This window comes from Ursus americanus, chromosome X, assembly GCF_024610735.1.
Source record: "Ursus americanus isolate L20-20 chromosome X, mUrsAme1.1.p, whole genome shotgun sequence".
Classification (NCBI taxonomy): Eukaryota; Metazoa; Chordata; class Mammalia; order Carnivora; family Ursidae; genus Ursus; species Ursus americanus.
The window spans coordinates 87,757,350-87,770,841 of record NC_142164.1 but is presented as its reverse complement, the minus strand read 5'-3'; the positions used below and the strand labels follow the sequence as shown (position 1 = coordinate 87,770,841).

Sequence of the window (13,492 nt, the reverse complement as noted above, 5' to 3'; positions counted from 1 at the left end):
TCACAGGTCTGAGGGGTGGACATAGGAAAGCGGGAGAGAGGAATGCCGGGAGCTCAGCCAGCAGTCAGGAGAGCAGGGAAAGTGCCCAGCCTGGGGTGAGGGGTGCTCTGGTGCCCAGTGCCACTCGTCAAAGTGACCGCTGGGGCTGTCCTGATAAGGCCGTGCAGTGTGTCCTGCCTGGCAGTGCAGAGCGATGTGTGCCTGGGCAAGGGCGTGGGGAGAGCTGGGCGCCAGGAGGATAGTGGCGGCAGCAGGGAGGGCAGAAAGCCCTCGAAAGCGCACCTGGGTAACGCGGAGGGGCGGTGAGGGGCCCTGCAGCCAGCATACTGCTCGACACATTACTACCAGCAGAAAATGACGTTCAGGTGAAGACCAGTGTGGAACCCAAGGAGAGGATGGCGAAGACCACGCCCAGGATTGAGACTCTGCCTCTAGCCATCCTTGGCCAGAAGATTTTTCCAATCCCTAGTAAGGAGGGATTCGGAGTTGAACAAAAACCACACTAGGTGACACGTCATCTATTTCCTTCTCTACAGGTCCGCGCTAACTGCTAAGTAAACTGGACGGCATTCACTGCTCTGTTGCTTTCCTCCCCCGCCCCTTAACCAGCCAGACTCCAAGTTCAAGAACCCTAACAGGTGCCATGAGATGGAAACGGGGGGGGGGGGGGCGCACTGGCCACGACGGTAGGATCTTGGAGCCTAGTGACTGAGCTGTCAGGCCTCAGGTCACACGGACCCGGCTGACCCAGCTTCTGTCCTCCCTTTGGGGAGGGCAAGGGGACCAAGTTTCATATGGTGGCCCTTGAACAGGGATTGGGGCAGCCAGGGAAGCCTGGCGAAATGGGCCTGCTTGAGGGGAGCTGGTCTGCCATCCGGGCAGGTGATTCTATCTGTAAGGGAGAGGGATGTGGGGCACAGACAGGTCTTAGAAATGGCAGGCCCAGGAGTCACAGCAGCACCCGCGAGCCTCTCCTGTAACTCGCCCCGGTGTCTACATCCTTCCTACTGGGCTTTAAGTCCCCCTTCTGCTCTGTTTGTCCTCGGAGATTAAAAAATAGCTTGTCGGCTTTTTTTTTTTTAAAGTCCTCTCTATGCCCAACGTGGGGCTCGAACTCACGACACTGAGATCAAGAGTTGAATGCTCTGCTGACTGACGCTCCCCCCACCCCCAGTGCCCCAGCTCTTCAGCATTTTTGATTCAAGGCCTTTCTTACGTGTTTGAAGTGTGGCTTTCTCCTTTTTGAGTTGAATAATTCCCATTGCTTCGAGCTTAGGCCTTCCCTACAGATCATCCAGTCATTCCTGGGTCTGGCTCGGAGTCCTCTAAGCTCTCCATATCCCTCCCAGTTTCAGCCCGGGCCCAGGCACCATCCTCAGTAAAGGGACAGTGGAGGCCGAGAACCACCGTGGGTCTCCATCCCCGCTCCATCTGGCACGGCCTGGGCTCACTCAGGCTTGCCTTCCTCCAGCCGGTGCCGTGTTTCCGACCGGCCCCAGGCCCCGGGATCCGATCCCTGCTGCTGACTCACATGAGATGCCGGCAGAGGCTCTGATGGGCCGGTGTGAGCCGTACCGAGAGGGGAAAAGGGGGCTTTGTGATAACCGAGTGCCAGTCTCATCCTGAGGTCGAGTTACTGGCGGATTTCCGGTCGGCACGGACCCAGTCAGGGACTCTCACTGGGCTTCTGAGTATAAGGACTCTCGGAAGAGCACGCTGTTGCCGCCGAACTACCCGGCGTATGCGCCGAGCCCCGTGAGCAGTCCGTTCGCATTCGAGGCCGTTAGCCCGCGACGCCTGCCCTGCGGATACCGCCCTGCCGTCCTGAGGGCAGATTGGAGTTCAGAACCCAGGCTGAGCAGGCCGGCCGACGGGGCGGCGAGCGGTCGCGCGTTACCTGAGGCTCCACGTCCAGGATTGCAATCAGCCCCTGCTCGTGGATCTTCCGGATGGTCTCCAGTTTCGTCCCGTACATCGCGTCCTCGTGGCTGCCGTACTCCAGGTACTCGTTATTAGAGATGTCTTGCATCATTTGGTCATGAGATACAAAGTAGTAATTCTTTCCATTTTCTTCATCTTTCTTTGGAGGCCTGGTTGTATCTGCAAAGAAAGTCACGTATCCTGAAAGGCTCAAAAGGTGGAGCTCATGAGCTGACTCTCCCGAAGGACGTACCCAAGCCCCATCTCTTCTTATAAGCGGAGGCTTCTTTGGTATGTGTCTCGTGCCCTGTTCCCACCCCCAGTAGCTTTGTAGAACTAAATTCTCGACACTATATTTATCTGTGTGACATCAGACCACGGTAGCTGGTTAGTTGTTTAGTTTGGTGAATCTTCTGGTGTTTAGATGAGATTTAGTTCATCTCCTTCGTGGGTCACCACGGGAGAAAGACACTGAATGACCCAAGATGAACAGAACTTACTGTACGCCTTAACGCAGTTAGGTCTTAAGCAGAAGGAAAAAAGCATTAAGAAAAAAATGGAAAACCACATATGGTTAAACAAAGTAAAATTAAATAAAATGAAAATGTCAGTTCCTCAGTCTCACTAGCCACATTTCAAGGGTTCGGTGTGGTTACTGGCTGCTGTAGTGGACAGTGCAGTGAAAACTCCCACTATCAGAGAAAGTTCTCTAAGTTCTATTGGATAGTGTTGGTCTACGGCAGCTTCCTAAAGGAGATTGTTAGAATACAGCAAAAGGTGTACTACATTGAGAACACAATGACCTTGGCCAGATGTGGCCTCAGTAGTTAGTTAAGACCTACACCATGAATTGGCAAACTAAGTCTGCGAGCCAAATAGGGCCTGTTTTCTTAAATAAAGTTTTATTGGAAAACAGCCATGCCTGTTTACATGCCGTCTATGGCTGCTTTCATGCGACACTGACAGACTGTGACAGAGACCAGATGGCCGTCCAAGCCTCAAATATTTACTATCTAGTGCTTTACAGAAAAGGTTTGCTGACCCCTGACCTAAGGGTATTACCCTAAAATATCGGCAAGTAAGTCTTAGTTCTGGGGGATACTGACAGGACCAGTGTTTGCAAACCACTGTTTAGAAAATGGTTTTCTAGACAAGCCAGGAACACTGGTTTAAATCTTCCTTACTCCCACCTCTTTTTCCTTCTCTCTCTTCTCTCCTTTTTTTTCTTTCCTTTCTTCCTCCCTCTCCTTCCCCCTCCCTTTCTTTCGACTAACTTCCTTGAGCAAGGACAAATTACTGCTCCTCTTCGCTGTGTGCATGGATCCAAACCCATGGGGACCTCCCCCGCCCTCCTGCCCCAGCTAGACCGTTAGAACTTACAGGTGCTCACGGGCACGCACATGTGCCGGTTTTAAAGAACTCTTTCTCCAGGCACACGAGAAGCTGAAGTGGTATCATGCATTGGCGCTGTACTATCCTTAGTCATCTCGGTAGGTAAACATATGCTCTATACACATCCGGGGTCCAGTATCTGAGAGAGGGACTTCATGACCGAGGTTGGCAATGGTATGCTTCAAAACCAAGCTAGCTAATTGGCCATTTAATAACAGGGAGGTTCAATTGTCATGTGATCAAGAAGAAACTAAATGTTAGGTAAGCATGCTGTACTCAAGATCTAGACATAAGAAGTAAAAGAACAGTTGAAAGTGTTTTCCTAAGAAAATCTCAGAGGGACCAACTGAAATGGTATCTGATGAATTTCCTTTTTTTGTGTAAATCAGACAGGGCCCTGGAGGGAGCATGTCGTCTTATGAAGCCTCACAGCTCTCTGGGGAATAGAGAAACCCACAAGTGGTGTTGACGCGGATTCTGGAAGGCACTGGATAAGTAATAGCTGGAAGGCTGATCTCAGACTCTGTACATTTCTGGACTTTCTTCATCTTATAGTTGAGGAAACAGAGGGCAAGAAGTTAAGGGTAAGACAGAGAAAATAAGGGAATAAAAATGTTACAGATTTAAAATTCTTTATAATAAACTGATAACACACTGGGTTTTCAAAGGGATGAAAGTCAATTAACTTGGGAACATTTAAGGAGAACATTGTTCTATCCAAGAAAACTATCCCATCATTCAGATCCATTCTTCTGAAAAATAATTCACCTGAGTCATGTTTATGCCATTCTGCTGGGAAAATCAGGTTACAAACAGGATGGATGAGCCCAATTTTGTTAAAAAAAAACAAAAAACAAAAAAAAACAACCCAACAAATCACATACAACCTACATTTGCATTGAGAGAAGCCTGGGGGAGTCTACAACAGAATGTTTTATAGGGCCATTACTGGGGGGGGTAGGGTTGGGATTATTGTTAACTCAGTTTCTGCTTTGACTTTGGATCTTCCAAATTTCCCATAATGAGCAATTACTTAAGTGATGGAAAACAGTATGTCAATGACAATATTAAAAAAGTACCAGAAAAAATACACTTAAAAGAGAGGGAGACATTGCTTACGTGGAATAGGGTATGCAAACCGGTCTGGGTGCTTTGTGATGAGGGTGTTTTTTATGTGTCTTCTCCCAACACCATGCGCACCTGTGTTGTTTTTTAAAAAGAAGGTGAAATTGACAATTGTTAATAAGACTTGCAGAATGTTTTGAAGATGAGACCAAGAAAGCCACTCCACTTGTACAATCAAACTTACCTAATAAGACTAGTGTTTTCCTTTTGAATGCTGGCAGTTTTACTACTTCTTCATATGTAACAAGATCTAATTGATCAAACACTAAAATGCAAAGAGTTAGAAGAGAGGTAAATTTATAGAAGGAGTTTTTCATGTACGTCAATCATAATTTTACTGGCAGAACTAAAGTTATAGTAAAACCATGTCTTCAAAAAATAGGAGTCCAACTTATGTCCGTACCTTACGTGTAATTTTAGTCCTATAACCTTTTGGGAGAAAATTTCATTTTTAAGCCCATGAAAATGCACTTTAGAAACAGGGGCATCCAAAGATTATTTTGAGCACATGCATAAAAGTCCAAATTCTAAAAGATACTGCATATCTTGTCATGCGGTATCCAACAAGTCATACGAAGTCATTCAAAACCACATGCTGTTCATATTTTTGCAATTCTAAGAAATCAGCAATACTAAAAAGAAAAAATCTGCAGACAGTGACCCACATGAATATAGCATGAATGTAACTAAAGTTAACTAAGAAAGAGGCCACTAGATTATCTCTAGGGATGGATGAGAGATGCATGGACAGCTGGTCTTTAACTTCATGGTTCTTTCTTTCAACAGAGTTGCTGAAGGTAGCATGCTAGATTCTTTCAAAGTCAAGTTCTGTAACAGTGATTTCACAAGCTTTTGAAATGAGCATCCCGCAAGTTTTACTGTAACCCAGCTATCCATTTGATGGAAAGTCCTGGGTATCTTAAGTAGGGGAACATGCTTCCCCAGGCCCCGAACTTTGTCAGCCCGTGTGCGGTAAGTCAGGATGGACAGAACGGAAAGAAGCATGAAGCAGAGTCTGAGCTCGGAAACCTTTGCAAAAGGGGAGTTCTCTGATCATTACAGACTGAGAAGAAATGCTTTCAAAAATAGTTTTTGGAAACCTGCCTCTTAACAAAACCGTTACAAAAAACCTTCCCGAGAGGATGACCATTCCTGTTGAAGTTCAAGGTAGTCCATGTGAAAATTCTCACAAGAAGGCTAAAATCACAAGTCAATGTTTCCTGTAATAGTTTTCCACGTGGTAATACCCCAATGTTGCCAGGCACACACTGAAATATCTTTTTTAAAGAAGACTCAATAAAGCTCTAGATTTCAGCGGTGTTGAAATAAATTCGGTATGATTGATTCCACGGTGCCATAAGGGGTTCTGGGATGCTTCAGTCAATCGCTGAGAGAAGCTTCTCCTCCCAGAAACAAAACGGCCAAATGTTTTTTGGCTCTCAGCTCAGTCCTTAACATTTGTGATCCTCCCAGTAGCAAAGAACCTTAAAATGCAAAATAGGATACTCTCGAGTGCAACAGATCAGAAACAAACGAACAAAAGTACCATTCCCAGACTATTAAAAAAAAAGAAATACAATGTGTTAAAGTAAGGGTTAGTGCATGTTAATGGGTATCCGTGCCTTTGTTTCCTTTTGATAGCTTGATTCCAGAAAGGTTGACTCAGTGTCTTTAGTTCTCTAGCAACAGCTAAAAACTAAGGAATGCTTTCTGTGTTTAGAATGGTAGACTCCCCAAATCAAAACGAACACGAGGTTCTGTGCGTGCTCGAGCTGGCTGGTCATGCTGAAATGATTACAGAGTGTCAGAGTTGCAGAAAGAAAAGCAGGAGTGCTTACGGCATCGCTTTTTATACCCACTGCCCTCTGAGCGAGGTTTCCGTCGAGAAAAAGGATGCTTATGAAAGAGGTGCATCGACCAGCTGATCTATTCTAATATAGAAAAATAATCAAGCATCTCACAAAAGAGCAAGATGACGATGGCACAAGCTTTCGGAATGGCATCCTACCCACTTACGACTGGTCGTTTTTTTTTTAAAAACACACATTAAGAATGAGTTAGATATCAACAGTCGACACCACAGACAAATGAACAGGTATGTTACACATTGATATCTTAACCATAAATGAGTAGCATGAAGAGGTTACTCTGGTCTAAATGAAATCAGCACATGGTCATAGGATCGAGAAACAATAAAACAGAATATTTAAAAATAAGACATACAAGGAATAGAAGGAGAACACTTAAAGGCTGAACTTTTAAAAGTTTTGTGTTGTTTGCGGATTTTTTTTTTTTAGAGGACTGAATGAAAGGAAACCATCAAAAACAAAGAGGCATAGTCACTCAACAGGTTACTTACATGCACAGAGGCCATTGGGAGTAAGACAGCATGAAAAATGTACAGGGGTCATTGAAATATGGCTTTTAATATATTAGTAAAATAAAAGTATAATATGCACAAAAGAAACTTTACCATGCAATATTCTAAACGCGAGGCAAATAAATCACATTAAGAAACAAACTCATTTTAATAAAAATCCAACAATATCCTTATATAAAAGCCAGTGGGTTTTGATTTACTAGCAATATGCATGGAAATCTGGTCTGGGAATAGTTACGAGACACCTTCCTCAGGGAGTGTAGGTGTGGAAGCCTTTTGCTTTTCAGTTTGTACCTTTCTGTATTGTTTGCAATTTCAAATCAAAGGTGTCTATTACTTTTATTAAAAAAAAAAGCCAACAGGGCAGTGAGATGATGGACCACTCTTTGTTGTCTTAAGAGTTCTCTGTATTGAAGAGAAAAAAGTAATAGTTTTTTAAAAACCAACTACTAATTTGTGGTATTAAGCATCATTTAAGCACGCCTATGAATGGTACTGTGGACACCTTCTGGGTTCATGTGTACGTATGTAAATGGACTATCTCGGGCTATTGAAATACCACCGCTCAGGGCTCTAACAAATAGTTAAAAAAAAATGAGTTAATGAAGACTGTTTCTTCCCCTCAAGCTTATGTTAGTAACTTGATCTTGAAACTGATTTTGGAAGTCCTAGGGCTGAGGAATCTCAATGCCTCAAGAGTATAGTTCCAGCAGCCTGACAATGCTTTTTGCATCAGATTTATGTGGCTAAACATCTCCTACGCGTTGCAGAAAATGTATTTGCTGTAACCACTACACACACCATAATCAAATCTATTCCCAAGGCTTCAGAAATACTGTCTGGCATAGTTTGCTCATATTATCCTGATTTCCTGGTAAGCTACTCAATATTCATGACACTTTTATGTGTTTAGGTAAGTATTTTCTAGTTGAGTCTTTTCCATAAATAAGCCTTTAGCGTCGATTCCTTGCCTCATTTGGAACTCTAAGTATATTTAAATACTGTAAAAACCTCCCATCAGAAAAGGCCTCATGCACTGGTAACTCGGGTCCGGGCAGCGGCTGGACAGCGAATGTGTTTGGGTGCGTGGACTGGGTGCAAGAATGCAGCGGAAGGACGCTGGGTCCTGGGGAACAAGTGTCCAGCCGGAAGGGACACTGACAACCCAGCGGCGCTACGGGAGAAAGGGGGCCTAGTGTCGCCACATTTCTCTTTTCTTTCAAGGCAAGGCAGAAACCCAGATTTTTATGTTAAATGTCCGATTTTCAAAAGTGATATCTGGTTACAATTCTTTCATATACCATGTATGGGGAAAGCAAAACTAATTTATCGGTCACATCCAGCTAACAGACTGCCATTTTATGATGTGAGATGTAGGTGACACAGTTTGAACAGAATCCTGCTTTAGCTAGATATGTGGAATGTCCTGGTGACAGAAATGGGAACAATTCTAGTATCATCGTTCCCATCAGTTCTAGACATTGATGAAGTTCCCATCTTTCAGTTTTACTACAAACATAAACAACTTCAGAATTTGATGAGAAGGTTTGGATCTTGCCATCAATATATGCTGAATTCTCAAAGATCTGAAGCAGGAAATGAGACATACGGCCCTTATTTGGATTCACTGAGGACTATGAGAAGATTCCCGCCCTCCCACCTGCTATATTTGACAATCAACTTCTGAAAAAGCCAGAAAAATCCTTCAGAAACACAGTTTGATTTATGGCCCATGAGCCCATTTGGCTAGTTCTTGGCATTAAAGAATACGATGTTTGGAAGTTCTCAAAGCATCCGCCATACTGACGGAGTTTGGTAGTTTTGTTTCTTTCACATCAGTTCCTTATATAGGCCACGCCACATATTCGGATGGCCTTTCATTACGGCTCAAAGCAGAACAGCTGATAAAATACCCGACTTCCCTTTCCTGACAATTTCGTCTCTTGTCAAGTAAAGGTGACCACTAAGTAAATGGTCCCTCCGGACTTTGCCGTGAACAAAATGGAAGGGTTGGTCGGTGAAGGGGAAGGAGCCCGAAGACACGGTGACAGGCCTTGCCAGGCAGCATGCTTCAGAAAGTCCAAGAAAAAAGCTGGACATCTTCCCCTGAGCAGAAACACCAATAGGAGAGCTCATGAGGCTTGATTTGGGGTGGGGGGTGGGCAAGGGATCCCAGCAGGGACATTCGGACTAGACCATCACAAATACGCCTAGACACAAGGTCTACAAGGAAACTGGAGTGGCTCCACAAGGGCCTTATAAGACATTGAGACTTTGCATCAACAGGTGTGAAAGGAGGGTCCCACATGCAGGGACGAATACTAACAGAAGGGACCGTAAGCATGATGGGGAAGGCTCAGAGGCCCAGAAGACCATTGCTTAGGAAAATGCTGAAGATAACAAAACAGTGGTGGCGGTGGGGCTCCCCCCGCCACGTTATAAATTTACAAGAATTTAAGGTGGGTTCGTGGTTTTGCATAGGGGGCGGAATGTGCAAAGATGATAGAGAAAAAAGCAATTCTATTCCACCCCTATGAGCCTCCTGCCTTTTCTCATCAAGGGCGATACACTTTGAACTGGATAGGCAGCGTCTGCCAGAACTCAAGCCTGAGATGAGGGGCAGTAAATGAGTGCCTGGCTTCATTAAATGCTACCATTTGTCAGGCCCGGTGAGGAAAGAAGCTGAGATGCCCTGAGTTTAACAATTAGAGAGGATATGCTTCACTGACTAACCCAATTCCCTCATTTCGAGGCCCACAGGAGCCAAGGGATTTGCCCAGGCCGCGCGGCCACTCAACGGTGCTAATTCCAGACCCTGCTGCACTCCGGATGCCCGTTAAGCTTACAAGTGCGTTTGCAGGACCACCGAGCACCGCCTGTGATGGAGTCGGGCAGGGCCAGTGGAAGATCGGCCATGGCCGTGATGGAAGAATGGAAAAAGTGAACTGTGGAAAACATCGGCCACCAGATTGTATGACAAAATTCTTGAGTGAACGAGTCAACAGTTTGTCAGAATGGAGAGATTCTAGTTTTCCAATCCACTGGCTTATTTTCCCTCACAGCTGAATTAAAGAATATTGGCATGTTGAATACTTATGTCTACATGCCCTCCATTAGAGAATAAAGCTAGTGATGGATTAACAACCTTAATCAGCCATCAAGTTTCTTTTCTTTCTAGGTTCAAATTATAATGCCAGCTATATCTAGACATCATTTACAATTATAAAAAATAAGGTTTTATATATGTATGTATGTACATACATATATAAAATGTCAACACATCTTGTGAGCCTGTTAGCAGCTGATGGAAATGAAGATGACTTGGCAGTAACCGCTGACATCTTGTGTTAAATGACATTCTGCTGGCAGCACAGTGAATGGTTTCAAGAAGCAGTACTCCTTGAGCATTTACAATTAACAGTCGCTAAACTATGTTTAATCTGCTTTAAATATTTTTTCCCTTTATAAAACGAAAAAAAGCCATTATCAGACTAGTGCTCTGTAGTGGTAAAGAATCAGAAAGGATATGTTTTATTGGAATTAAAAATGGGGTAGAGTGTGGCCAACACGAAGGGAATGACTCATTTAACTGAACCATTTGAAATGAACCCCTGTGGCCACCCCATTCACTCCAGGGGATGCAGTATTTCAAAATGTGTACTTTTACTTGCCAATTAAGAAATGAGCAATTCAGAGTTTGTAAATAATTTCCCCTGGTGGATGCTAGTGACATGTTATAACATTCCACAGACAGAAGTGCATTTCATATTTGTCAGAAACATTATACTGTCAAACTGGGTACGCATGACTGTATTCATTTGATTTTTTTTTTTTTTGGCCACATGTTTGATCTTTTGGAGTTATTTCTGAAACCTTGGGAACTAATCTAATGCCAGTATCAGGGCTTGCCATTACTCAGAACAAGTCCCTTATAAAAAAGGAGTCCTACTGAGAAGTTAGTGAAAATAAGTAAACCCCACTCTGTATATCAGCATGCATTTCCTTTAGCTTAACTTACATCCCGTGAGTCTTCTGGGAATTCTACGGCAAGGACGGATCATGCTTTTTTTGGCATTCATTTCAGTTTTTAGCGAACGAGTATTTTGACTTACATTGAACGCAAGTTTTCATATAGACCAACAGCGTGAAAGGAAGGCCAAGATCATGCTCTTGGTATTTTAGGCGCAAGGAAATAACTGGGTGGGCGGCGGGGGTGGGGAGATGACTTGTCACAGGAACCGACCAAATGCCCGTTAGTATCCAACAGCATCGGTACTCTCTCGACCCGCTCACCGGACCCTTTGTGGCACAGCTCTGTCAAGAGCGCCCCCTGCCCTTAGCAATGTGCCCCAGGGCTGTGTCCGAGGGCCCGAGAGGAGCCAGGAGGGAGGATATTTGCTCAAGACCAATCTCAGCAAGGAGGCAAGGACCCCGGTGACTCCGCAAACTCTCACCGTCATTTCTCAGGGGAGGACTGAATGTCCTGGGTCCTTTTAGTTCCAGGGAAGACTATTTGCAAATAGCATTTTCTTCCTAGGAAGTAGAGCTCTATCAAACAGCTGGCAAATGACCATCATGATTGCGCGCAGGGGCTTTTAAAGTTTGGCAGGCGGACGAAGACCTCAGCGGGTGGGATTTTGGGCTGGAGGACTTGGAAGACGGAACTGAAATGCGAGCTCTACCTCCGTCTTTGCCGTGTTCACTCGGCCTCAGGCACACTTGTACGTTTCCCTACCTGCATTGTGCTTTGCCAAGTATTTATCTTTGTACTGCTTCTTTTTCTTGCCGAACCAAGTACAGCTGGCCTGCTGCTCCTGTTTGGTTTTCTCCATGGCGATGCAAGCGACTCGCCTAGCAGAGAGAGAGAGAGAGAGAGAGTCTCCTGTAAACTTGTCCACTGACAAAAATCATTCCTTTGAAGACTTGCTACAAACCCGCATGAACATACTCCTCACAGACTTTTCAAGATAAAGCTTGCTCTTTGGTTTTCACAACAATTTCCCGGAGATGTTTTAAAAACACAGGCTTACAATAAAATGACATCACATTCCCGCGGCACCTCCTAACTGAGAATGCAGCCCAGCAACCTAAACAGATGGGCAGAGCGTGGGATTCTGAGTTCAGACAGCTCTGGGGGACTCCCGGCTCTGTCACTCGTTACCTTGTGTCAACTTAGTGTTAGGTGCTTTCCTAGCAAATGTTCACGTATTAACTCATTTAACCTTTCTAACAACACATGAAATCGCGTCACCACTTTACAGATGAGGGGATCAAAGGACTGAGAGGTTCAGTAATTTGCCCCAAATCACACAGTTTATGTGGGAGGGAGTGTGAGGACAGTCTGGCACCAGAGCCCACGCGCTTGGCCAGGACATTCTACTGGCAAGTTGCTTAGCCTCTTGCATGGCTGTTGTAAAGGATTAGAACCAAACAATGGACATAATGCCCCCAGCACAGTCGCAGGCACAGTAGATGCTTAATAGATGGTACTAGTACTACATGGCAATTCTAGTCTAAGAAAAAAAAAACCACTAATTAAATCCAGTTAGAATTACAATCAGAACATTTTAATTTTCTCCTATGTGATTACAGTATTCAGCACAAATGTTATTAAAAAGTTACCCCCCTTAGGTTTAATCTAAGCAAATATTTGCCTTTCAGGATATTGCCACAGGTGGTTTTGCTTGATGATTTTGCTTGTGGGCCAACCAGGGGTCCCCGAGTGAGACATACATAAGGAGAATCCAAAATCACCATCAGAATGACAAGTGATTTTCCAATGGGGTTTTACTGATTTACGCTCGGTAGTACCAGTCTTTAATCTTAGCCACCACAGTGGACAAGTCATGGAATCAGGCTGTGCTGTGAGTTTGCATTTCGTGGATTATTAATGAGATCGAGCACCTTTTCGTAGGTTTATTGGTTATTGGATTTCCTCTTCTGTAAAGTGTCTAAGTTTTTGGCCATTTTCCTTTCCAGTTGTCTTTTTCTCATTGATCTGCAGGGATTCTCTATGTGGTCTGGATATTACACCTCTCTGAGTTATATGTGTGGCAAATACCTTCTTCCATTTTGTGGTTTGCCTGTTTACTCTTCCTGTAGTATCTTTTGATGAACATAACTCAGCTTAAGTCAAATTTAGCCATCTTTTCCTTTATGGAAAGTATTTTTGATATGTTAAGAAATCCTTCCTTGTTCCTGAAGATATTCTTCAGTATTACTTTGTCAGGGATTTATAGTTTGTCTTTCATATTTTGGCCTTTAATACACTGGAACTAATTTCTGTATATGATGTGAAACTGGGGCCCGATTTCTTTCTTGTCTGTTTCCCCTAATGGAAACTGAATTGTTCCAGCATGACTTGTGGAAAAAACTATCCATTCCTCACTGGTGACTATTTATGTATGGGAGTGTTTCAGGATTCTCTTCAGTTGGTCTAGTTGAATATCTCTATGCCCATATCTTATTATCTTAACGACTACAGCTTTATAGTAAGTATTGGTATCCGGTGGAACAAGGCCTCCCTCCTTATTCTTCTAGAAGAACATCCTGGCTATTCCTGATTCTGTGCATTTCCATGAAAACTTTAAAATTAGCTTGTCAATTTCAAAAACCAATTAAGACTGCATGGAATCTATGAATCAATCTGGGAGTTATAGACATCTTTACAACATT

General features: G+C 44.1%; 1 protein-coding gene across 8 annotated transcripts in view; it reads right to left on the bottom strand.

Annotated features, from left to right (window-relative positions):
• Nucleotides 1-13,492, bottom strand: part of CASK (calcium/calmodulin dependent serine protein kinase) — a 349,106-nt gene that overhangs the window by 13,013 nt on the left and 322,601 nt on the right. For all 8 annotated transcript variants that reach the window (XM_087859504.1, XM_087859498.1, XM_087859502.1 and 5 more), the window contains 4 exons: nucleotides 11,553-11,668; nucleotides 4,622-4,702; nucleotides 4,432-4,512; nucleotides 1,898-2,100 (listed from right to left, as the gene is read on the bottom strand). In XM_087859504.1, the coding sequence (XP_087715630.1) occupies nucleotides 1,898-2,100; nucleotides 4,432-4,512; nucleotides 4,622-4,702; nucleotides 11,553-11,668 (481 nt within the window). The remainder of the gene's footprint in view (nucleotides 1-1,897; nucleotides 2,101-4,431; nucleotides 4,513-4,621; nucleotides 4,703-11,552; nucleotides 11,669-13,492) is intronic.